Here is a 25,399-nt window from a genome sequence, read left to right on the forward strand (position 1 = left end):
CTTATGAAACAGCAGTATCGTATTTATTTTAAAACAATGTATAGCAAAATAGCAAAAATAATGAGCTCAAAGATGATTTTTTTCTTTGTGAGAATACAACTCCGCCAACTCCCAAGGTCTGGCAACACAAGTTGTCATTAGTGTTGGTTGGTGTTATTTCGCTGTCATCCGCGAGTTTTTTAATAATTTAATTTTAGTGGAAATAACACACGTTATTGTAACTGGGACATAATGTAAAGTTAATTACGATATATTCTATTTAGTGGCACATAAATAAGTCAGTGTTTGTTTTAGAAAACAGTCATCTGATTCAGTATTGCGGTAGACACTGTTATGGGAAGTGTTAGTCATGAAACACTGCAGTGTATTTATTGTTTTCTGCCTCTGTTTATGTGAAATTCAAACATCAAGCTTGAACAAATTAGAATCTGGCTCCTTACTGAAAGGGAATTCGACGTCCGAGAAAAAAGTATGGAACATAAAACTTGATATTTTCTTCTCGAAAACATTGCCTGCCGTGATCACCAGGGCACCTAAGAGCGATGTACGCTTCAAATGTGAAGCGATTATGAACTACACCAAGATTGAACAATACACTAAGAGCAAAGAAGGTGTCGCCACATTACTTAAAGACTCTCCTCCAGACCACATACAACAAAAATTACTAGAAAATGTGAAAGTTTATTGGTTGAAAGACAATAAGGTTATTGATGATAACTCCACACAGAGAATAAAAATAACTACTAAAATAGATAAGACTAATGGGACCGTGGGCACAAACCTCAGAATAAAGGACATAACTGTAGCTGATAAGGGTAATTACTCATGTGTGATAAAACAAAATTATGAGAAAAAGCAAACTTCACAGCTTAGGGTTGAAGAGAATGTTGAAAACTATGAGATTCCTACATATGCATCACTGTTTCCTAATACAGATATTTATAGTCAGTTGGATATCAATATACAGTCAACCCCTGGTTTGCTATCAGAAAATATACAAGTAGTGAACAACTCCACTGATGCTACACCTCAGACTTTGGAGCCAGTGTGTCAGGAATACCTAGGTAGAGTGTGTGCTGATCACTTGAAGGGACAGTTTGTGTACATCCCTTATAACTTGAGTCAGGCAGATCTAGAAGATAAGTTGATGAAAGCTTTCCAAGTGACAAAGTATTCTAATGACATTAGTCCTCGCTGTGAAGGATATGCCCTCCCCAGTTTGTGTTACTCAACATTCCCTATTTGTAGAGATCCTCTGACAACCAACAGCAACTTCTTTAGAGATGTCAAGAATCTTATTGAAGAGTCACAAGGCTCAGCCAAACCAGATGATGATGATTTGCCTAAAATTGTGTTTGAGAATTTACCTAATGGAAAAATACCTGAAAAGTATCTAAAGCCTAACAGTTCAATAACGTCTATACTGAATTACCGCTACAACTCAACTGTTCTGAGAAGGGTGTGCAGACAGGACTGTGAGATATTAGAGAATGAATTGTGTCAGAAAGAATATGCCATTGCAAAGAGACACCCTCATATAGGACAACAACTAACATTAGAAGAATGTCAGGATTTACCTGAAGATGATCCTGATTGTCTAAGGATCAGCATTGGCTCTGTTATGGTATCTGATGATGAATGCTATTGGGAAAATGGTAATAGTTATTTAGGCAGAGTTAATGTTGCTAATAATGGCATGCCTTGTGTTGAATGGTCTAAACAGCTGCATGTTAAGGTGTCCGACTTCCCTGAACTGGCCGGCAGACATAGTTACTGCAGAAATCCTGGTGGAGTTAAAGAACAACCTTGGTGTATCATAGATAAAGATGGTAAAACTGACAAACAACTTTGTGATATACCAAAATGTGCTCATAAAATTTGGATTTACATAGTTATTGTTTTTCTTGTAATTACTCTCACTATTATTGGTTTCATTATTTGTTTATGCTACAGACACAAAAACAAAAATAATGCTGCTACTATCAGAGACATAAACTTGCCGAATGCTGACAAGAACATCTATGGGAATTCTAGGCTGAATTCACCAATAGAGATGAGTGAATTACTAACAAACAATGTTGCTAATCAGCCACATCTGACACGAAACACTCGCAGTGGTGGTGTACTGCGTATTCCACAGTACTCATTGTCACAAATTAAGTTTTTGGAAGAGTTGGGTGAAGGTGCTTTTGGTAAAGTATACAAAGGTGCATTGAAGAAGAATGGAGAGACACAGTTTGTGGCTGTCAAGGCATTGAAAGAGAATGCTTCAGCCAAGACTCAGGCAGACTTCAGAAGGGAAATTGATTTAATATCAGAGTTGACTCATGAAAATATTGTATGTATTGTTGGAGTAGCTTTGAGAGAAGAACCTTTGTGTATGTTGTTTGAGTTCATGGCTCGTGGAGATCTTCATGAGTTTTTGATGGGAAGAGCACCTCCTTCAGGCAAGGGCTTGCCAGCTATGAGGTTGCTAAACATTGCTTATAACATCGCATCTGGTATGCAATATTTGGCTTCTCATCATTATGTCCATAGAGATTTGGCAGCTAGAAACTGTTTAGTTTCTGATGACTTCATTGTCAAGATATCTGATTTTGGACTCTCCAGAGACATTTACAGCTCAGACTATTACAGAGTAAGTTGATATGATTGTGTTAAGTGAGCATTCTCAGTAAATTTATTCATCCTCTTTCTCTCATAATCTTTGCAGTCTACACAAATACAAATTTCAGATTTCTTAATTTGCATAATGTACCTACCTGTTTACATATTTTCCTTTAATAGCTAGGCTGTTTAACAAAACCTTTCATGCATGACAGTGATAATGATCACTCAGTTACTTAATTAGCATACAATATTTTTATACACCATTTCGCGCCATGCAACTATCTGCCGCACGATCTATTGGCCGTCCGTGATGGAATGTTACGTACGTGTGGATTTCCATCGGCTTTTTATCTATTTACACTATTAGAAAGTGCTTAGCCGTGTTCAAGGGACCATTTTGAATTATAATACGAAGATCACTTCTATAATGCCGAGCTTTTCCACAGCCAGTTAAGACTGCAGAAGCGTAATAATTATGTTCCTAATTTTATAACCAAAACCAGTCGACTTAAATGATCAGATTCCTAATGTATTCAGGAATGATCGCCATCAACTCATAGGATTATCTACCACTTACTCGTTTCTCGATTGTGAACAAGATCGATGCAATTCGATTGAAACGTCTCAAAACCTTTGAAATATACACCGCGCATTAGACCCGTTGTACTTACATCTTATTTTTCTTAGTACCGTCTTGTTAATTGTAAATCTTTTTCTTTAGGTTCAATCCAAGAGTTTGTTACCTGTACGATGGATGCCACCTGAATCTATTCTGTACGGGAAGTTCACCACTGAGAGCGACATTTGGTCATACGGCGTCGTCTTGTGGGAGATTTACAGTTATGGGTTACAACCTTATTATGGGTGAGTACACCTTTAATGATCCTAATATTGAATTGTCCTAACAATATTTCTAAGTCAGGAATGTTACGATCGGCATTGAACAAAACCGAATTAGTTTGACTATCAGATTAAAACGTATTAACGCCTCGGCTCGACTTCGCTAGTTTAATAAAGTAATTTTACAAAGATCTTTACAACTTTTACACATCAACCTTCCTTTTTAATCAGTTTATCTATTAAAAACCGCATCAAAATCCTTTGCATAATTTTAAAGATCTAAGCATTTATAGAGAGACGTAGCGAATAGCGACTTTTAATGTAGTGTAGTGTTATGTAGTGAACATATGTCCAATCCATTCCAAAAGACCTGTCATTTTATATCAGTTCATTAGATATTTTTACATGATTATCTGTTACAAATTCAGGTACAGTAACCAGGAAGTAATATCGATGGTGCGCGGCGGCGAGTTGCTGGCGGCTCCGACCTCGTGTCCCCCGCTCATGTACACGCTCATGCGGGACTGCTGGAAGCACACGCCACAGAGACGACCTAATTTCGAAGAGATCGTTCTTAGGTAAATAATGTTATCTTAAAATGTGATGCCGATGAAACACACAGGTACAGGTAGCGTTGCCAGGTCGCCAAACCTAATAGCCGGACAGACCAGCCAGTTTGGCCGGACAATTGGTTAAAAAAGCCGGACACCCTATATTATTGAGGATTTTGTCTTAGTATTAATAGGAACGACAAATGAAAATTATGTTAAATCAAGTCTTTTTGATTACGCTCGGCGTCAGTGCTCGCTTGTTTGCGAAATGTAAAAAGCCTAACAAAAGCCGGACCAGACGGACACCGATTATTTTAGCCGGACATGCAATCAAAAAGCCTAACTATGTCCGGCTTTATCCGGACGCCTGGCAACGGCCAGGTACAGGCATTTGTTATGCAATATAATAGGCGATTAGCTAAAGATTTGTTTGTGTTGTCGTTTAACTGTGTATGTTAACTTTCTACTTCAAAGACTAAGGACTAACGTGATTTGAAAATAGTCAACTTGTTGCCAACATCATTATTAACTATAAATTATTGTTTTCAGAATACAAGAATGGATAACTATGGGCGGATGTCCTGAAGCAGCGCCTTCTGATTCAGGAAGTTGCAGCTTCACGAACAGACCGTCGGGTTCCAGCAGAGACTTGCAGGAAAGAGTTCCGTTACTACCTCCACACTGTTCCTCCTCCAACGGCTCCCTCGCGACAGGGAGTTTGAAGAAATTCAGTGCAGCTGGCTCCAGTTCCAAAGTCACCGAAGACAATTGTTCGACGTGCAGCGAAGTACCTCCTTTAGCACCCAAAACGAAAAAACATAGCTCAGGCTCACTCATTGACACCGAAAAAGTAGGCACGAAAGATACCGTTGTAAGGATACCCAACACTCAGTTCGGTAACGAAATATAAGGAGATAACATAGATAGCTAATATTCGAGTTCGTTTTACAATGCTTTTGTGCATTTTTATATTTAAGCAGCTAGTTTAAGATAGGTTTGTAAAAAGACGTAGTTTTTGTAACACTTAGTCTATATGTTATGTATGTGAATGTGTAAGTCATTCCCGACCTGAACAAATAGTATTTATTGTGAATTACTTGAGCATCAAGCATTGTTTGAGATGCCTCATGAATATTAATTCTCCTTGTTTGTTATTCCGTCTCTCAGTCGCGTGCAATGACACTTTAGACTAGCAATATTTTTGTTAAAGAATAACACTGTATCCCTTCGCTTACTGGCAACTGTGTTCTTACAGAGTCTTTTGGTACAAGCAACCATTTAATTTTTTGGACGTTATCTATTTAATTTCTTTGCAGCAAATATTTGCTAGTCCTGCACTCGTAATTTGCCTGCAATAATACTGCCGATTTTTTATTAGCACGTAAGCGTACTTAAGATACATATATGTTTCCATATTTTATCATTTCCATTAGTTCCTTTATTACCCGTAGATGTAGTTCTATAATGGTTGTGTACTTTAATGTAAAAGATTCGATTTGTTCTCCAATCAATGAAAATGGTAGTATATTCTATTGGCTTTACTTATCTGTTACAATTGTTAGTTCAATATGGCCGTCGCATAGTTATTAGTTTATTTTGTTGTCAATTATTTATTTTAGATAATTTATTGAATAGGTATTTGTGCTTTATATTTAATTGAACTATTTTTGGCTAATATTGACAAGACATTATTCATCTTGAATTTATAAAATTAAATATATTTTGACGTAATTAAACGTAACGAAAAGTACACTATAAATGACCTGTTGTATCTTGTTCAAATCAGAGGAGCAAAAGTACCAGTATTTTTAAACATGTTCATAATAATGTGTGAAATCAGAGATAGTGTTACATGAAAAATTCAAAAGCCGCATGTATTAGCTTATAAGACTGACTGAAAATATCAAAGTTACATAATATGCCATGAAATTACCGACTAAATATACAAATTATTGTTCACGAAGAAATATCACTTGACATTTTGTATTATTGGCTTTAAGGTTGCTATTAAATTGTTTGTATTGGCAGTTTTACAGTTGATCTCATTGTAAACAAAATGATTTCATTACATGGTCACCAACAATGTAATTATAAGATCATAATGATTGTATTACTATGTGTTAATTACTGATTTAGAGTTGGTGGCTCAAACACTTGCCTGTAATTAGTACCTAATTGTACTTTAAGTAGAAAATAAGCTTTACTTTTATTCTTTCAAAATTAATCCAAATTTTCTTTTTTGAAATTATACCTTTATAATCAATTTTTATACTTTTTTTTTATAAATGTTTATATTTGATATTCAGTACTTTCCGTACTTGCCAAAGACTTTTTTTGTATGTGATACACTTAGTTTCTTACTTTAGAGGTAAATTGTATTTCTATAATAAATAATTTTTAAAAGTTTTCTAAAAATAGTTTTATTGTTACGTATAAAGAAGAAAATTACAACCTCAAATAATTATTTTAATAGACAACAGAAATAATATTTAAAACTTAACTACCCTCATTTGGTAAAATCATATAACTTATTTAAATCTGTGTCAGCATTTTTCTTAACAATTAAGTACTCTCCATGCACTTTCATATGAACTTTGAGATTGTGGTTGCCAGTAAATCCTTTGTTACAAATCTTGCACACATATGGTTTTTCACCTGAAATAAGAAAAACATACATAATATATTATATCTATAAACTAACCACATAAGTCAAGTAAAAATATGTTGGGCTTGCTATACACGTTCGGTTCGCAATATTTATCACTCTTACAAACTGACTCGACTCACTTTCGCTATGTGCCGATCGAGTTCATTGTTGTTCAATTGTGTGTAGTAAGTCTTACTCAATTTATTAAAGTACGGCACAGATATAGTGACAACAAATGGATTGAAAAATTTAAATATTATTAGTTAGTAGAAAGCATTCATGGTTTTCATCGACAATTATATATATATATATATATATATATATATATATATATATATATATATATATTATATATATTATATATATATATATATTATTATATTTTTGGAACTAGCGATTTATATAATATAGTTGAAGGTTTATGTTTATACCTGTATGTGTTCTTCTATGTTTAATAAGCACAGCTGCGCTGTAGAACTTGGCCTGGCAGAATTCGCACTGCTTGGTACGGTTACCGTCGTGACGGTTGATGTGTACTATCAGCGCCGTTTTCGACTTGTACTTGGCCGGACAACGGTTGCACTCGTACTTGCGCACATCGCTGTGACTGGCCATATGCGTCGTCAACTGAAATTTATGATTGGATATTTAGAAAAGGGTATATGTCTCCCGCTCAGAAAATCCCTGAAGCCGAATTACTACCCTAAACCCATACTTTGCTTCCGAAAAGTAGTGCTAGAGTGGGCAGAACATTCTAAATAAGTACCAAAAGCTTTATAAACCTTGAGTGCTTCCTTATAAGGACGTTTTAAAAAAATAGGATATTGGCATTAAGGTGGCCGAGGATGCAGGCTGACTATTTTCCGTATCCATTAATATAAATTTTAAGTTATGAAAGGAGGGTAATTCTTCAAATGTATATGTTCAAAATGATGAATGTTACTTACTCTTGCTCTACCAGATAACAGCATTCCACATACATTACATACTTTTTGTTTATCTTTACATCTATGTTTATCATGGTCCTCTTGACTTCTAAATGGTCTTGAGCAGTTTTTGCAGTACACCTTTTTTTCAGAGTGTCGCCTTATTTTGTGGTCCTGAAATATAAACTTTATTAAAACTAACCCAACACAAAGAAGGTAATCAATATTTTACATGCTATGTATCTGAAATCCTTTTGCGAAAATTATTATAACTTATTCAGGATCTTAAGCTCATTGTCTTGTCCCTATCCCACGTAAAGTGAAGCTGGTACAGCGATTTTTTTAACATATTATCATAGGATTTGGCTGATACTTTTACAACTGGCTGCCTGCCCGACGTCAATCCTTCTCTGGAATAGTCAGACTACAGGCTCGTAAGTAACATTATGAAAAATATAATAGTATTGTGTGACCTACTTACTTGTAGACCACTACTATGCTTGCAGGAAAATCCACATTGATCACATACATAAGGTTTTAATTTAGTATGTAGTTTTATATGTGACTTTAAGTTTGACTTATTCATGAACCTGGAAATTTAAACAACAGTCAATAAAAACATTCAATTACAAAGATCAGGTAGCATTATTTGCTGTTAATTTTAACATGATATCAAAGTGTAACTCAAGAAAATATAGCAACCGTAAAATATGTTATCACTTACCCTTTAGAACACCAGTCACAAAAATATTGTACATGCGAATGCAAGTGTTTCATATGAGATGTTAATCTTTTTGGAATAGGAAATTTTGCAAAACAGATATTACAAGACAGCTTGGGTTCCTGAAAGCAATCAAATATGATGTATATAGCAAGTATAGCCAGTAATAGTGTACACAGATCTACCAAAACAATATGCAATGCAAGAATTTTTATAGACAAACCTTTCACCCTGATTGGAAAGTTTTTGACGATGTATGTATATATGTTTATGACTCTTTAAAAGACTAATGAATGGATTTTAATGAAGTTAACTGAGAGCTTGTAATCTGGATTAGCAAATAATTTCATTTTTAACATGTTTTTAATCAGACAAAGTAGCTGCCAGAGGCGAGCATAGTATAAAGAAGAGAAAAATATAAAACAATCTTGTATTGCATGTTATATAACTGTGTGAGCACAAAAGTAGCCACAGCATTATCTTTAACCAAAGACATTATGAATAAATCATATTATAGGAATATTTCTTATACCTACATCAGTTTTTATATGTGCAATTCTATAGTGATGTTCCATGTATAAAGCAGCCTTGAATTTTTTGTCGCAAATATGACATTTTAGTGTTTTTGAAGGCATATGCACCAGTCTGTGAGCCAGAAGTTGAGAGTAGCTGTTTACTTTCTCCTTGCACAAGACACATTGCCTGTGATCTTTGTGGCTCTCCAAGTGGTCTACCAGTTCACTCTTCACTTCAAATATTTTGGGGCAAACTCCTGAAATGTGATATTATACTATTGTTTAAATATTATCTATGATAGTAAAGATAAATATTATTTACTTAATTAAAAATATAGAATTTTTATATGTAAAGCTTACCACAAAGCAATTTGTTATCATCTATAACATTTTCTACAATCTTTTTTATTTTTTTCTTAACAGCAGCCTTTTTCTTTTTTTTCTGACACCTCTTAGGTTTTATATCTGTAAAAAAAAACATTTTTGGTGAAATAATGTAAGATTTACAGTGACACTTTTTTATCATTGTTTAATTAAGTACATAAGTTTTTGTAAAGAATCTTTTTTACCTTCATCTTGTTTGACAAGTTTACTGATATCACCTTTATATTCTTCATATGAAACATCAACATCATCTAAAAAAGAGTCTTCATTGTCATTATCATTTTCTATTTTGATTTCTAATTTCACATCATCTGTTAATGGTTTCTCCTCTGAAAGTATTTCTGTATTTTTACTCTCATTTTCTTCCTTTACATCCTGAAAAATAAATATCAAAACTTTGTAGGTTTTATGTCATTCAATTTTGTGAAAAAAAAAGGTCCTGTTTTATTTCAATTACTTACGGAATTTATTAATTCCCGCAGTGTTGTCTCTGAGGTAATACATTTGTCTCTGAACTCTATAAAATATGTTATAGTCTTGGAACATGTGCCACATGAAAATTGAGGCATTCCATCTAATAACGTGACCTGGAATATAAATTTAAGTTATTTACACACAAAAAAAAAGATTATTTATAGTGTAACATTGTATTGTCTGGGCTCATTCTGCCTAAATACTGCAGGTGATAAGCATTCATGAAATAATGGAAGAAAATCAAAATACATTTTAGAAGTGAATTTTTAAGGTAAAAATAACCATTACTGTAAGGACAAGAAGACCGTTAGGTGAACTGGAAGTAGTTGATATAAGAATCGCTATTAAAATTACAAAAAGATCTGTAAAGTGTGTTTTGCTTACGTTAAGATCTGTCAATAAGTTGTATTGAGTAATGAAGGTTTCATCTAATCGTTGCATCCCCTTTTCGGTTGTTAAACATACTCTACACATTTCCATGGTTAATTTAAGATTTTGGAACCAATTAGTACGAATAAAGAATTAAAATTATAACGCGTAAAACTTATTTGTTATTTACTTCCATTATGTCATTTTTTTTATCTGACAGTAATGACATTTACTGTCAGACTGACTATTTGTCAAAAATCCTGGTTCGTTCTAAAACAACACAGATTTACGCACGAAACGTGTTAACTATACGATAATTCGAGTAATCGAGTTTACATAGAAAGATGTACTGTAGATAACCTTTGACACTTTCGACTGCCTAGTTTGCAATAAAAAATACTGTTAATTAAATCTGAAAATATGTCAACTCAACTCAGTCGGTTCCACAACTTCCATATTGTTATAAAAACGAGATCTATAAAAGAGTATAATATATTTTTTTATCTGTAGTTAACGCTAGTCAGGCAGGGGCGGAACGTCAAAATTGTATACCTATCGATTGTGCAATAAATTCGTATTTTACCATGATATTATAATAAACTGTGTTAAAGTGTTTAGTTTTTCAATAAGAACTTAACGTCTAAGCTATAAGATGAACTGATATATCATTAACGATAAATCAGTCTTTGATGTACTGATTGAAGTAATAGTCCAAATCATTGGTTCCTGTTGTTTGTTGTGAAAACAAGATAAATTATGGTGGAAAACGGGGCATCGAGTGGAGGCAGCGATAGCCCTAGTGCTACCTGTGCTCGTTCAGGTTTACTAGAGACTCTGGTACGCGGCGTATGGTATCGTGTTCATTGTACACTTGAAGAAGATTACCTGAGTGTGTGCCTCGACGATGGGTACGACGCAACAACTACACTGAACGGTACACTGAACAACAACAATGTTGAGACGCCGAACAGTGATTTTACCGAAGTGCCCGAGGCTATTGCGAATCAGAAGCGTCTCGTACAGGTGGTGAAGTCAGACAATAATGGGTTGGGGATATCAATCAAGGGTGGCATAGAGAACAACATGCCGATATTGATATCAAAGATATTTAAAGGTATGGCGGCAGACCTCACAGAGCAGTTGTATGTTGGTGATGCTATATTATCAGTAAATGGTGAAGATCTGAAGGATGCAACACATGAAGAGGCAGTGAAAGCATTGAAAAGAGCTGGGAAAATGGTACAATTAGAAGGCAAGTATTATTTACAGTGTTACAATTGCAGCAACATTGGTTCTGTGAGTATTGAGCTAAAGGCTAACAGAATTGACCTTAATTACAGCAATTCATATGAGCCATGTTGCTAATTGAGCTATTCAGGGCTGTGTTGCATTCATAGTGGAGTGACTAGTAGATACAAAATTGAAAAGGAAGATGAGAGACTGCATTTAGTATTAAAAATTGATCTAGATCACATTTTGATAAACTTTATAATACTATGCTTTTGGTTTTATGATGTACTGTATATTAATTGGTATTTAACCTTTAGCCAATATCATATAGATATAATAGCAGGTAAAAACAAGTTGTTTTTAACTTGGTAACCTTGAAATACTTAAAGTGAAGCAAATGAGTACAGGTGTTATGTTAATTACATATTACATCTCATCACATTTGAAATACCTATATATGTTTATTAATTAGTTAATTATTGGGTTGAGGTATTTTTATGGCTCTGATGTTTTGAAGCTACAAGGTACAAGAGTTTACATACTTTAGAAGCAGCAAATATTTTTAGAATAGTTGCCAATATACATTATGGTTCTCCAGCATCACTGCGTCTTGTATCATTGATGAAATTACCATAATCTATAGAATCAGATAGAAAAATCAGCTATAAACTAATCCACAATAAGAATCTTACTTGTCTATGAGGTGTTTTCAAGTGTGGAGTGTAAAGCGCAGTAAATTGTATTCTTTGCAAGCTCAACAATAAAATTAGGATCTGATTCAAGAATATGTTTTCCAGTCATGATATGGCTCAACACATTTTTATTTTTTTGTACAGTGAAGTACCTTCGAGAAGTGACTCCATACTTCCGAAAAGCATCCATCATCAGCGAGGTTGGCTGGGAGCTGCAGCGTGGGTTCATGGCCGACGTTCCTCCCTCACCGCCGTCGCCTCGACGACGCCGGGCCGACACCCGTTACGTGCCTTTGTTAATGGCTTGCATCGCTAAGAACTTGCGCCACCGTGACCCTGGTAAGTAGCCATTCATAAGGAGGAAATGAGAAATATCCACAGCAGCAGCGAAAATCTAATATTTATTAAAAACTAATGCATCATTATAAGTGAAATTTTGCGATTTCCAGAGGAGCGCACCATAGAGATCTACTCCCCGGACGGCGTGCACGCGCTGGCCCTGCGCGCCAGCAGTGCGCAGGGCGCGGCGGGCTGGCACCGCGCGCTGCACGCCGCCGTGCGCCGCGCCGCCCGCGCCGCGCTGGCCCGCGCGCGGCCCCGCCTGCGTCCGCTGCTGGGCGACGTGCGCTACGCTGGCTGGCTGGCGCGCAGACCACCACAGGATCACGTAAGAAATTCAGAAGACAAAGACATCGAATGAATTCAGAATTAAGATAGGAAGGTGAAACTAAATAAACGAATTTCCTTCGCAGATGAGCGCTTCCGGCGGATCCGACAGCTCCGACGAGGCTGAAGGGTGGCAACCGACCTTCGTGGCTATCACTGACCGAGAACTGAGGTGAGAATCCGTCGATGTGCGACGCGGCGACGACGCGGCGACCCGGAAGTTTCGAGACAATAAACGATTAACGGTTTCGTGGCAGGTTGTACGAGGCGGCGCCGTGGTCGGGCGAGGCGTGGTGCGCGCCCACGGAGTGCTTCGGGCTGGCGGCCACGCGCCTGGCGTGGTGGCGGCGCGCGGCGGCGGGCGGCGCGGCGGCGCTGGGCGTGCGCGCCGGCACGGCGGCGGGGCTGGCCGTGCGCGAGCTGCGCGCCGACACGCCGCACGACCTGGCGCACGTGGCCGGCGCGCTCGTAGACGGCGCGCACCACGCCGTGCGCGACCAGACCGAGTTCACCTTCCGTCAGTAGCGCCCTGCTCTCTTTGCTCGCCCGTTCTTAACGAGTATGCAGTTATCCTAAACTTGGTTCCCTGTCCGTGCAGGTTGTCGGTTCCGCGGCGCGTGTGCTCGCCTGTCGCTGGGCGCGGGCGGCGTGTGCGTGTGGGAGGCGGCGGGGTCGCTGGGGCGCGGCGGGGCGCGGGCGCTGTACCGCCGCCCGCTGCACGCGCTGCGGGCCTCCGCCGACGACGATCGCGCCGCGCTCTGGCTGCACTTCGCCGACGACGACACCGTGGTAAACATGATCGACTCATTTTCTTCAACAAATCTTTCCGAATCTTATTCAGTTATAACAACATTACATAGCCTCGCGACTCTTCTTTAATTATCAAACTTTATGCCGAACAATGTTAATGTACCATACTTATAGGAGCTGGACATGGAGGGCAGCCCCAAGCCGGCGGTGTTCATCCTGCACAACCTGCTGTCGGCGCGCGTGCACCAGCTGCCGGGCGAGGGCTCGTCGCCGCCGCTATAGCCGGCGCGGGTGTCGCCGCCGCCCGCCGCGCTGTCGGAGGATTGCCCTCCGCACCGCCCGAACTAGGCTAGTACGTGTGGAGAATGCTAATATATGAACTGAAAACGTTAGGCGATCGTGGCGGCGAGTTATGCTTTAAGCGTTATCGTGCGTGTCCCCGTCCGAGACCGGCGAGTACCGCGACGGTCTCGGCGGAGCGCCCCGACATACTTTGTAATGTGAGTCGACTGTGTAGGCTTCTTCGACGTCTGTTGATACTGTATCTATTATGTACACTTTGTATTTGCGTTTACACGTGTCTATCTGTAATCTGTACCGTATGATAATTTGCGACATATTCTCATCGAATCTCTTGTAATTGACATATCTGTGATGTATAACATTGTATCGCGTAATACTACTCCCTTCATATCGGATCCTGGCATCGATATCGATATTTTGTAAACTTATTTAGTGACTGACGTAGTTCATAGAACTATTTTTCAATTATAGTAATTTAATATCAGTGGTGAACATATTTGAAGCTTTTTATCTTAAAATTAATGATCTGTGAAACTTAGTGTTGGTATTTGTATCGATATATTAAAGGATCCAATCGAGATCGCGAAGAACGAATTTGTACCTATATTTTTTTTCTATTTACTCCACTCTTACATCTGTACTTCTGAATTAAACTTGTAATAGTATGTTGTACGTACACATTAACTGTGAAATGAATATTGCCAAAGAGTTCAAAACAAAATCGACAATACGTTTCTCGACATAGCGGCCATAGTTCCCTGTACTATAATAATATCTGTGAGTTATTTATTCGACGTGGACGTGCATGGAGGAGGTCGCGGCAGGCGTGCCTCGGCCCGCGCTTTGTTTGTATGTGGCTGTCATTGTTCTTCCAAAGATATCACTGTTTTTGTTGTTTTGTTTGACATCGTAGCTTAAACGTAGCGTAGAAGTGTAATTATCGTTTGAATTCGATCATAATGTATTTTTATAATTTCCGTTGTAAATAAATAGGTATACTGTTTTGTAAATGGTACATTCCCAGAATGTAGACGATTATATTTGCTTTAATATTTGTAGCGTTTAATCTCAGTAAGATTAGGGTAAGGTATTGTATATTGTGTATTCACGTGTAACTAGTAAAGGAGGGCAATATGCGAGGTGATATCTTACGTATTAATATTATTTATTTTGATATCGAATCGTAACATTCCCTATTATTATTGGAAGTATTTAATTTTACTTACACACTGCCCAATCATGATATTCACCAGTAACGATTATTTAATCTCTAAAATTTTATCTCAATCTCTTTTTTTACACTAATATTTGTATGTTACATTCCTTAACGTTTTTAAGTATAAAAAGACATAATATATGTATACTTGTATTATTGAATAAGTGTTATAACTAATTTATGTTGAATTAATTATGCTAAACGAACACTTGCTATTTTATGAAGTTGTATCTGTTGGCTGCATAATCGAATGTTAGTTTTTAAGCTAAAATTGTTATCTTCACAAGTTAAGTTTTAACATTCCAGTAACTTATTGATATATTAATTATTATTTTTAATGAAAGAGTTCTTTGGGGTGGTGAAAATCTTGAACATAGAAATGTGTTGAACACTTTGAAAAAAAGTTTGTATTAGCAAAGACCTGTCTAGAAGTATGATTATGTTTACGATATTCTCCGCTTCACAGAACTCCTGCGTTTTATCATTCAGTGGATTCAGTTAGTATTTTCTATTAATCTACTATTGACTATTAAAAGACAAAATTAATAACACTAAGGCACTCTTACACTACTGTCAAGTAAACTTGCTTAATATTTCCAAATATTTGTAATTGTATGATAAAGTGACAATACGATAATAGTAGTCAATTATACTAGAAGGTAAAACAATGGGTGACTTTAAGAAGAAAATTAACTTTCAGTAGCGCGATTTCCTTCACACTGTATAACTCGTTTTTGTACCGCGAGATTATCATTTAGAATGTCTTTGAAAAAAATGGTTCCTTCAGCGTACGCTAGGGGCGCTGATCAGTTTGTAACTTTAAAATTATAACATCTTTCAATACTCGTAGAAAGATTTATTGTTGAGAACAATTTTTGGCGTTTAAAAAAGTTATCTTCGGATTATAAACGAAATTTACTTGACGGCAATGAAAGAGATACTAATATCAATATTAATAACTTGATACTATATTCCGAGCGCAATATACAACGGAATATAGTATTAGGTTAACAATAACTTTTCTAAAGACTACTCATAAATTATAGTTACCATGATTTTAACATATTTAGGACAATTTTTCCGGGGTCTCAGCTAAAAGATTTCCGGATCCGTACTATGATAAATTTACACTAAGGTAATATCTTGTAATCTCTTAGAATTTCTACTGGCGACATTTCTTCATAAATATGGTAAATTATTACATTTCCACTATTAGGGCGGGTGATGCCTCCCTGTATAGCAATAGGCTGTATAGAAGTAATTGTCAACTGTTGTTAGACACATCTATTTTATGGACATGGGACTTTTTTGCTTTTCTTTATTAATAAAAAACAGTAACATACTGTTTCATACTTGAAAAGAAAGTTTTGTATCAAATTCATTCGTAGGCAGAAGTCGAGCTCTATTCACTAGCGCCATCTATGATGTTTGTCGTTAAATCGATTGTTGTCTTGAATGAGCTGATTTTATGAACGAAATCTCCAGTTTATTATTATTTTATGATTATAAAGCGTCATTAAGTATATTATTTTTAATTTATTGACTATTTATTTATTTATTTTCAATCCCGAATATATCATTAGTGACTAATATCAAATCGTCGCTCCTAGTCTTGCAATGATATAAGACTGACCTACAACCTGAAATTTTATTTATTTTTTAACAGTGACATAATATTTCTACACTGTCTATGCGAAACGCTAGATTATGACTCATAGTGAATTCACGAATAATTAGGTAAATGTATATTCCGTTATAATTAAGGCAGTTGTTATTTACTTACATCAACATGGGTTACAAATACGAACTACTATTTTTGTTTCACAGAAAGTGTTAGAAAGTAATTCTTATGCAAAATGAAATAAAGTAGATTTTTCTATGTGAATAGTATTTCGTATGTGTGCCCATAATCGCGCAACGCTATAATCGACTTGTATGATTTCGAAACTATGTACTTTTAAGATTTTCTAAAATGTGTTTACAATGCTAGTTGACTTGTTTCATATACGACCCATCTGTAGCTATCATAGCATCGTTCATTATCATTGTAGCTAAAGATCTGTCATTCTGTCATGCATTAAAAACAACGAAGAAAATTACACACATTTTTATTTTATTAAATACCCTATCCTTATCAAAATCCCATTGTAATGAAGACCAAACTGAAACATCAATTTTTCAGAATATAAAACCATTTATTGTCGATTTATTATTGTTCTTAGCAATTTTTATATTCCTGAAATTCCGAACTCATCATACTCATTAAGTTGAGTGTCATCGTTTTCCAATAGTTCAATTTAGTCAAAATAAGTACTTTCGCTTATAGTGAAAGGTGTGACTAAGTAATGTATTCAGAGCATAAATGTCGTTTTCCCACTTGAGGCGACAAAGTTTAGAGAGTCGTGTTGTTCCGATGGAAGTCTACGTTTCATTAGGTCGAGAGGCTGAGCGTCGCCAGGGCGCTGGCCGCCCGAGAGCCCTCGCCACCCTACTTCAATAGTCGGCTTATTACAATCTATACAATAGCTGTTACGTCACACCACATATCGACCCATTCTCAACCTTATTGTTACCCTCTTACGACGTATAACCCCTTGACGGAATATCAGTCAGTATGAATAGTAGTGTCTGCGCCATTGTCTCGTCTTTCTATTGGAAAGCTGACGTAAAGAAATTAGCTATGTCTGTATTTAGTTCGTAGAAATGATTGCTATACTTACATGCTAATAGGCCAAGTTAGGAAATCTCAATCTAAAACTTTGTATAGGTACAATGTTCTATATTAATCTAAGAATCGTGTATCTTATCTACCAACTTACTTCGTCTAAGATTAAAATCTTGACAATGGAATACCATCAGAACTGGGATAATGTTCCTATAAAACTAACGTGAAAATTCTTCACATAATTCCTGAAGAGAAAGATCCTATTAAAAGTAATACGAAAAGTTGATTTATGAGGCTTTATCTCATCGGACTAAAAAGTGTTGAAATTCGGGTAACTGCGGAATCTAAGTTAAATAACAGGAGCACAACGGTGCGCCATGAATAATTTTCAGGAGATTTGAAGCTGCGATGCCGACGTATCTCTACCCGGTTTTGGCAAAATGTTCCGCTACATTTTGCTTGGTGCAATTCTCACGAGGCCAACGACGTCGCTGGTCAGTGCCGTATCTTATAAATTATATTTATCCTGCTTTAATTACTCTGGGTACGGTACAGTTATGTTTAAAATAACCAAGGAAGACCTAACAAATACTTAGATATATTTTAAGCGGATAAATAAGTGTTTTCTTAAACGAGTTGCCAGTTGAAGCGTCTACTAAATGAGATTTTCTCTAAGATTAGTTTTCACTTTAAAATACTTATTAGTGAACGATTTATCAAAAATACTTGGTTCGGTAAGTAGTTCCATTGATCACGAAACAGCTGTCATCTCGATTGGGTTCAATTAATAAAGTATGTTCAGGAGATTTGGTTCTTCGTGGAGCTCGATTCATTTCGACGCTATAAATTTAGTTGAAACGTCGCGTACCCCTCTCGTTCCGGATGATTAGCGGATGTCTGCCGCCGACATTTTCAATTGTGCTGAAATTATCGCACTTTGATGTCCATTAAAATAAAACCGATTATTCCAGTTATTGGAAAAACGTAGCACACAATGTTCCATGTCAGTTTATTATTAAACCTATGTTTGAGTTGTAAGTTATACGTTCAAGAAACTTTGCCCAGTGCAAGTTAGCTATGTGAGGATTGTGTGGTGATACATACATAGAAAATGCCTTGTTCAGTTTATTTATAATGTATCGAATAATATTGAACTAATTAAAATGTGTTGGGTATGATGCCGCACTGAATGTGTACTTTTTGCTAATATAAATAAATTTAGGAAAGTTGCAGTTTAATCTCTTATAACTTCATACAAAATATACTTATAGCAGAAGGTGGGTACCGATAACTTTGTTTTCTCATTAATTTCTCTTACAAAAATAAAAAGTCAATTAAAAAACGTCACAGCTCGTACAGTGAAGAGTTTTTGTTTGGGTGTCCTTTGTCCTTGCACGTGGGATTATATTTGATCTCTTTTGGTTCCAATTAATTAAATTTTTCACTCACACATTCACGTGTTCTTCACGCCAACATATAAGCGTATTTGAGTAGCAATTCAATGAAGTGTAGTGTAATATTATTTCGTTGAATTTACAGCGCCGTAGACGTTACTTGGTGCTACGCCGTAGCACATCGCTACGAGGCAATTAATGCCGTAGTGTTGGCGTTATATTACAAAGACACGGCCAATAGTTGATATTAATCACCAGTGTGGTGCAACGTCGCAGATCGTTAGCTCCTTGCTACGTAATAAACACTTGTTTGTGAAGATGCTGTTTTAACTACCTTGCAAACTTAAGACCAAAATAAATTATTGGAACGTTCAAATTGCGAATGAGGAAAAAAAAATATTATATTCAATTCTTCGGAAATGCTCGTTTTTAATTTATGTTGGCAATGTATTTGTGCACTGTTCAGTTCTAATGACAATATGATAAGGTACGTGTGTATGAGCAGGAAACCGAATGCAGTGCACTCGTGCACTGCCTCTTAAATAAAAGTTTCAGCAGCGCGGCAGTGTAAATCATAATTTTGTGATGTACTGCAGCGAGCGGAGATGCAACGTACCGAAGTTACTCGTTGTAAAAGTAATTTAATATGTAGGCAGAATAAATACGCTCCCTCGACGGAACGCACACATCCTACCTAATACTAGGAAAAGTTAATGTGAACTGTTATATTGCATATTTTAAATAAACGCATTAAAAACTCTTTATACATTAGATAGACGCGCCTAACATATTCTCTTTAATGACGGGTTTGTTACAATGTTGTACATTCACTAGCGGTAAGTTCAAAGGGCGTTACGATTTGTTTGTCTGCAGTTTTAAAAGTCAGTAATATTACACAGAAGTCTCACCGCAACATTAAATTAATATCGGTTACCTTTAAATATAATACGCTCGCTGAATATAAATAATTGTTTATTGGATAAGAAATCGTCGAGGCGGGGCCTTCAAGGGACTTAGTGCGAATTTAATTTCGTACTTAGGATTGATTTGGACCAACTTGAGCATCGAGTGTTCGTGATGTCAAATTGGAGAGATACTCGAGCGTGACGATACTCAGCCTGGGTACGTTGTGTACTTGCAAATAAATAAAGAAATATCGTATGTATGTGCTTTGTTACATTCCATTATATTAGCAGTAGGTAGGGGAACCTGTTGTACCTTGGCACTATGTGTACCTAGGCCACTGGGCTCGTTTTCAAATATTCGCGCCATACTAAATTCTACTGTTTATAGTATTCGATAGGTCACTACAGACTATTCAATGTGAAGTTATTCGCATACCGCCATTAAGCCGGTGTTTGGTGTTATCGACGCTGAAACTTTTTTGTGTGAAAAAGTAAGTATTTCTAATATATTTTGAAGTCTAATAGTTTTAAAAGTTTTCTAATAGTCACTTAACTGTTATATGCTATCGGTTCTTTGATTTTACAAGTCTCAACACAATAAAAAACTTACGAGATACTTAAATTCTAAACTATATAAAATCACCGTTTTAGTGAAGTTGGAGTAGTGTTGTACCTCGGTCACTGTCGATCAGCTGTACCTTGGCCAGTGGCCAAGGTACAACCTGGATGTTATACTTTGGCCAGGAGAATGTTTTATTAAATTATTTCACATTTACGTAATAATATTCTTAATTAAATATCTTTATTATTTCAGAAATCGATGCAAAAATCACTTAAAAACTGGAAATGGCCTGAAAAAGAGGAGATTAAAACCCCGCAAAAAGTTAACAAGAACAGAGAAATTTATTATGTTCCAGAGATACAGAAGTATTGGGATTTCTACTAAATGCTTAAGGCTGAATAATATATCTACATTATTGATAGTGTTTTTATAATAGCTAGTCCAAATGACTAATTAAAATTAAAGAGAGAAATATTAATTTATATATAGGTAAAGATAATCTATACTAATATTATAAAGCTGAAGAGTTTGTTTGTTTGTTTTAACGCGCTAATCTCAGGTCCGGTCAACTACTGGTCCGATTTGAAAAATTCTTTCAGTTTTAGATAGCCCATTTATCGAGGAAGGCTATAGGTTATATATCATCACGCTATGACCAATAGGAGCAGAGTAACAGTAAAAAATGTTACAAAAACGGGGAAAATTATGACCCATTCTTTCTTATGTGACGCAAGGGAAGTTGCGCGGGTCAGCTAGTTGTTTCAATATTTTGTTTTCCTTTGCTATGCTATATAGGTATATTGATTTGCTATATTATATTATGTGATATCGTCGCTGCGTCTGCCAAGTTCCACATGTGTCTTTTGTGAGATTTTGGAAAACTTTTTTTTTATTTGGGACACAATATTCATTTTTTTTAACATCAAAATACACATATGGAGTTCGGCAGGCACAGCGATGTGATGTAACGAAACGGTGGCCAAAGTTAGTTGTTTTTGTTTAAATATTTTGTTTGAAAAGCATAAAAAAAGCTATGAATATTATTTTAATTTTTTTCATTTCTAAATTTTGATCATTTGAGAATTTTTTAAATGTTTTGTTGAATACTGTATACTGTAATAATACTGTGTACTGTAATAAATCAAATAAAATGATTTTAGTTAACAAAACTTGATAATTTGCTTAAATTACCCCCAAATTTCAATGTGGCCTAGGTACAACGTACTACTGGCCTAGGTACATAGGGTATGTTGTACCTTGGCCACATTTCCCAATTTTTTTTTAATTTAAAAATATTATGTAAGTATTAAATATACATTTCTGATATTTTTTTGGTGAGTACCCAAATAATTGACATTTCAAAATATGCAAATATGATTTGTGTGCTGCACGTCAAATCACAATAAAAAATATATTTCTAAAAAACCGGCCTAGGTACAACAGGTTCCTATAATTTGATTGTGTTATTCTACATTCAAAGTGTATCAGCTATGAACGTTTGTTTTGTCGCTGGTTGAATTTCGATGTAATTAGTCATGCAAAATCTTTTACTATTCTGTAACAATGTTGCATGCTTTTTCTTCTTAGCTGATAAGTCACATACAACACATAGGTTACTTGCGCTTCGCTTACTGTAACTGTGTGAGCATTGTGAGCAATAGTGAGCATAGTCCACCAATAAACAACTCGGCAGCAAGTGATACCATTACGTTGAGATCTTGGTTCAAGAAATGTGGTGGCAAATAAACGCTGCGTAGAATTTTTATTTCCAGATATTTCGTGAATGACCTCTTGTTGTAATTATTTGAAAATAAGTAAGGAAATAGTGCTTTTTAAATGTTCTGATAAGTCAAACGGGACGTAAAACAATCTGATCTAAGATTAAACGTCTAGCTCTCGCTATCTCAAACATATTACTTTTACGATTGGATATCTTATGTTTGTTCTAAGTTGTGTGTTTTACTGATACACAAAATAATTATACAGCTCAATTCCTTCTGTTCTTTCACATAATGTTAAGTAACGTATTTTTTTATGTATGTAAATAAAACGAGTATGAAAAATGTAATATTTACCTACCTCCTCATTAAGTAAGTGTACGTAACACACGTTGGCAGAATAATGCTTATATTACAATTTCTTTTCACGACTTGATTCTAAGTCTTAATGAATACGAAGCCTTCAGCGTAATAAAGACGAAGTATTATAAACATAATTACTTTATTCTCGTCGCATATTTTGAGAACAATGTGAGTAGCATCGGATGTTAGGTAATTTCATCCGTATTTTAATCAAAGGTGCGGCTATAAAACAACATGATATAACACATTGAAGGTGTATTATGAAAGGAACATGTAAATTGAAATTTCTGTAACGTATTGTAGTTGTTTGAGAATTTATGTTCATACGTTTAAGTATGTGAGTGCGTTTATTTTTCAGACCATTGACATTGTTACATAATACCTTTGTAGAGTCGACCTTTGTCTTCGTCTAGCAACTGGAATCCTATATCGAAATCTCCGAGAAATGTTTCGTGTATTTGTTTCTGTTTGTCGGCTTATCTGTTTTCAGCTCAAAAAGCTAATTATTGTTTTATTTCTCTCAGGATCGGCTCGAACAAAGCGTTATCTCATCAAAAATTCTTCCTGCTAAAAGATTTTGATTATCTCACCTTAAGTCTGAGTAGTTATTACGTAAACCTTAAGTAAACACTTGCTAAATCTATTAGCCTTAATTGGGGTATTACATTTTGTAATTAATATTCGTGGCTGGTTATAGTAAAGAGCCGTAAGCCCAGATAGACATCGCGGCGTGCTGGGTACGCTAGTTTGCAATTTTCCGCCTGGCTGGCTACGACTTGAAGCAACGGAACCACTCTGCATCTATACGACGCATACAAAGATTTATAGTATTACATTTTGCATGTAAAAATGCTTTGAAAACTAGCATTGTTATAGGTGCGCTACATTTCATTCTCATTGCTCTATAATTTGGTAGGCTGTATGCTTCTTTTTAATGTACTGTCGTTCTGTCTATTCCGTTAAGTTTTAAGCAAAGAAACCTGAACTTTGTTAACCTGTTATTAGTCCGTGGTAAGTTTCTGTTAAAACATTTTCGTTCGTCTTTACCAAGTAAGTTATTAGTAGCTTCTGACATCTGTCGCTTAATGTTTCATTGTCGGTTTGTTTGTAAGTAGATAAAATTATGTTATTTTATTTAACAAATTGTTACACATAATAATATTTAAACTCCGGTATTTGCATTAGTGTGTGCAATAGTTACCATGTGATGTTTTACCCGTACGTAATTTTATATTAATAGGGATGAATATTAAACATTTATAACATTAATTAAGCTTCATCGACATGTTAAAATTCGAATACAGGGCAATGAAAATAAGTAGCCAATAATTATATGAGCGCGTGTAGTTTAATTTACAAAATAATTAAAAATATCATTTTATTCACATTCATTTTGAATAAAATAAAATAAATTGGTTATGATGTAGAAATTTCGACGACCATTAATTAAATGATTAAAAATAGAGTACTTTAGGGCACAACTATGTACTGTATACGTCCGTTATCTATTAGGCGTGTAGGAACAGCGAGCATTGAACACAGCGTGCTGGGACGTCGACGCGTGCCCCAGCACCGACAAAGTGACGTTTATTGACGTCGACTAAACGTTAATGTACCTCATTAGCACATCAAACTGCCGCTCTAAATACACTGCACGCAAATTGACAGCACCCCGTGAACAAAACTTTTGTCCTTTAACGAGTCTCGTAAAAACTATGAGAGGCCTACAAATACGTGCCTTGTACTCAGGGTTAATGTACCAATAAAAATAGTCGACTCAGTCGTACTGATGATGGGAGTTTTTATTGATTCTGTCTTATTGTCTGTAACAATTCTGAGCTGGGATTTTATCTGTCAGAATTGTATCTAGAAAGAAAATAGTGTATTTACAAAGAAAGGCTAATCACTTAATATTAAAGTTCGTGAAATTAATAATGAATCCAATTGCGAATTCCCAATTCGTTACGGAAATGTCGTGCAGTAATCGCGCACATAGCTGTTGAACACACAGTGGGTCGAAACCTGTGAGGATCCTAGTTACTGGAAGTATACTAGTCTAGTTTTGTGTCCGGCCGTGTATTTGGTCACAGCGCCGATTGGCGTGCCGTTGGGGCTTCTGTTTGTACGCCCCCTACCTTCGTTAGACGCACAATTGATTATCGTTGTCTTTGAAATCTCAATCGTGTAGGCACTGTACCATCCAATTAACTAATAGGCTCCCCAATCTAGGTATACACCCGCACTTTGAATAGAGAATACATATATCACTGTTTTTGCTAGACATGTCTATGTACGTATGTAACTACAACAATATGAGTGATTTTAACTAAATTGGATAAACGGTTGTTGTGCCCCGATATCTGACATTGGTATGAACTTAGTAACGTGAAACAATGCGTGACGACCTTTTAAAATAACAATTGAAAGTCAATATTCTTTTAGAAGTGAGCTAATTAATTAGCTTTGTAGACAAAAGTTAAGTATTGGTAATTATAATTTAATAGCTGTTCATCTAGCGGTGATGAAGGTTAAGGTTGATTTCAAACAAATTATAAGTCAACAAGTAGGTTTTTTCTAATATCATTTATAGTGCGTTTAGTAGAGAAGTGAATTTCCGTTCCTAGCTGCTCTACGTAGGGAGCGGTTTCGCTATGTAAATTGATATTGCTTTATGTAATAAAACCTAAGTTTAACTTTGCTTTGATCTAGTTATGAGTAGAAACTTTTATCTAAATATAAAAATGGAAGTATGTAAAATTTCTTTACGATAAAATTACTAGTATAGCAGCAATAGCATTATAATTATTGTCAATTTTAACTTTAAAGCTTCCAACAACATATTGTTTCATTGATTCCAATTACTATAGCAGTTTACCTATAAATTTCTAAGGCTTAATA

General features: G+C 35.8%; 3 protein-coding genes across 3 annotated transcripts; 2 read left to right on the top strand and 1 right to left on the bottom strand.

Annotated features, from left to right (window-relative positions):
• The first annotated feature begins 148 nt into the window (after positions 1 to 148).
• Positions 149 to 6,416, top strand: LOC142975440 (tyrosine-protein kinase transmembrane receptor Ror-like). Its single transcript, XM_076118271.1, has 4 exons — positions 149 to 2,638; positions 3,332 to 3,474; positions 3,879 to 4,028; positions 4,551 to 6,416. Exons 1-4 carry the CDS (start codon positions 350 to 352, stop codon positions 4,909 to 4,911), a joined length of 2,943 nt encoding a protein of 980 aa, XP_075974386.1. The 5' UTR covers positions 149 to 349; the 3' UTR covers positions 4,912 to 6,416.
• Positions 6,402 to 10,258, bottom strand: LOC142975441 (uncharacterized). The gene is made up of 10 exons (XM_076118272.1): positions 10,053 to 10,258; positions 9,656 to 9,781; positions 9,380 to 9,569; positions 9,171 to 9,275; positions 8,832 to 9,067; positions 8,299 to 8,417; positions 8,056 to 8,164; positions 7,596 to 7,748; positions 7,080 to 7,275; positions 6,402 to 6,656 (listed from the first exon to the last, which is right to left on the bottom strand). The coding sequence occupies exons 1-10, from the start codon at positions 10,146 to 10,148 to the stop codon at positions 6,508 to 6,510; spliced, it is 1,479 nt and encodes a 492-aa protein (XP_075974387.1). The 5' UTR covers positions 10,149 to 10,258; the 3' UTR covers positions 6,402 to 6,507.
• A 299-nt stretch (positions 10,259 to 10,557) lies between these two features.
• Syn1 (Syntrophin-like 1) lies at positions 10,558 to 16,440 on the top strand. Its single transcript, XM_076118346.1, has 7 exons — positions 10,558 to 11,289; positions 12,104 to 12,298; positions 12,409 to 12,626; positions 12,712 to 12,797; positions 12,883 to 13,142; positions 13,224 to 13,414; positions 13,550 to 16,440. Exons 1-7 carry the CDS (start codon positions 10,794 to 10,796, stop codon positions 13,655 to 13,657), a joined length of 1,554 nt encoding a protein of 517 aa, XP_075974461.1. The 5' UTR covers positions 10,558 to 10,793; the 3' UTR covers positions 13,658 to 16,440.
• The last annotated feature ends 8,959 nt before the right edge of the window (positions 16,441 to 25,399 follow it).

Source organism: Anticarsia gemmatalis, chromosome 9 (assembly GCF_050436995.1).
Source record: "Anticarsia gemmatalis isolate Benzon Research Colony breed Stoneville strain chromosome 9, ilAntGemm2 primary, whole genome shotgun sequence".
NCBI lineage: Eukaryota > Metazoa > Arthropoda > Insecta > Lepidoptera > Erebidae > Anticarsia > Anticarsia gemmatalis.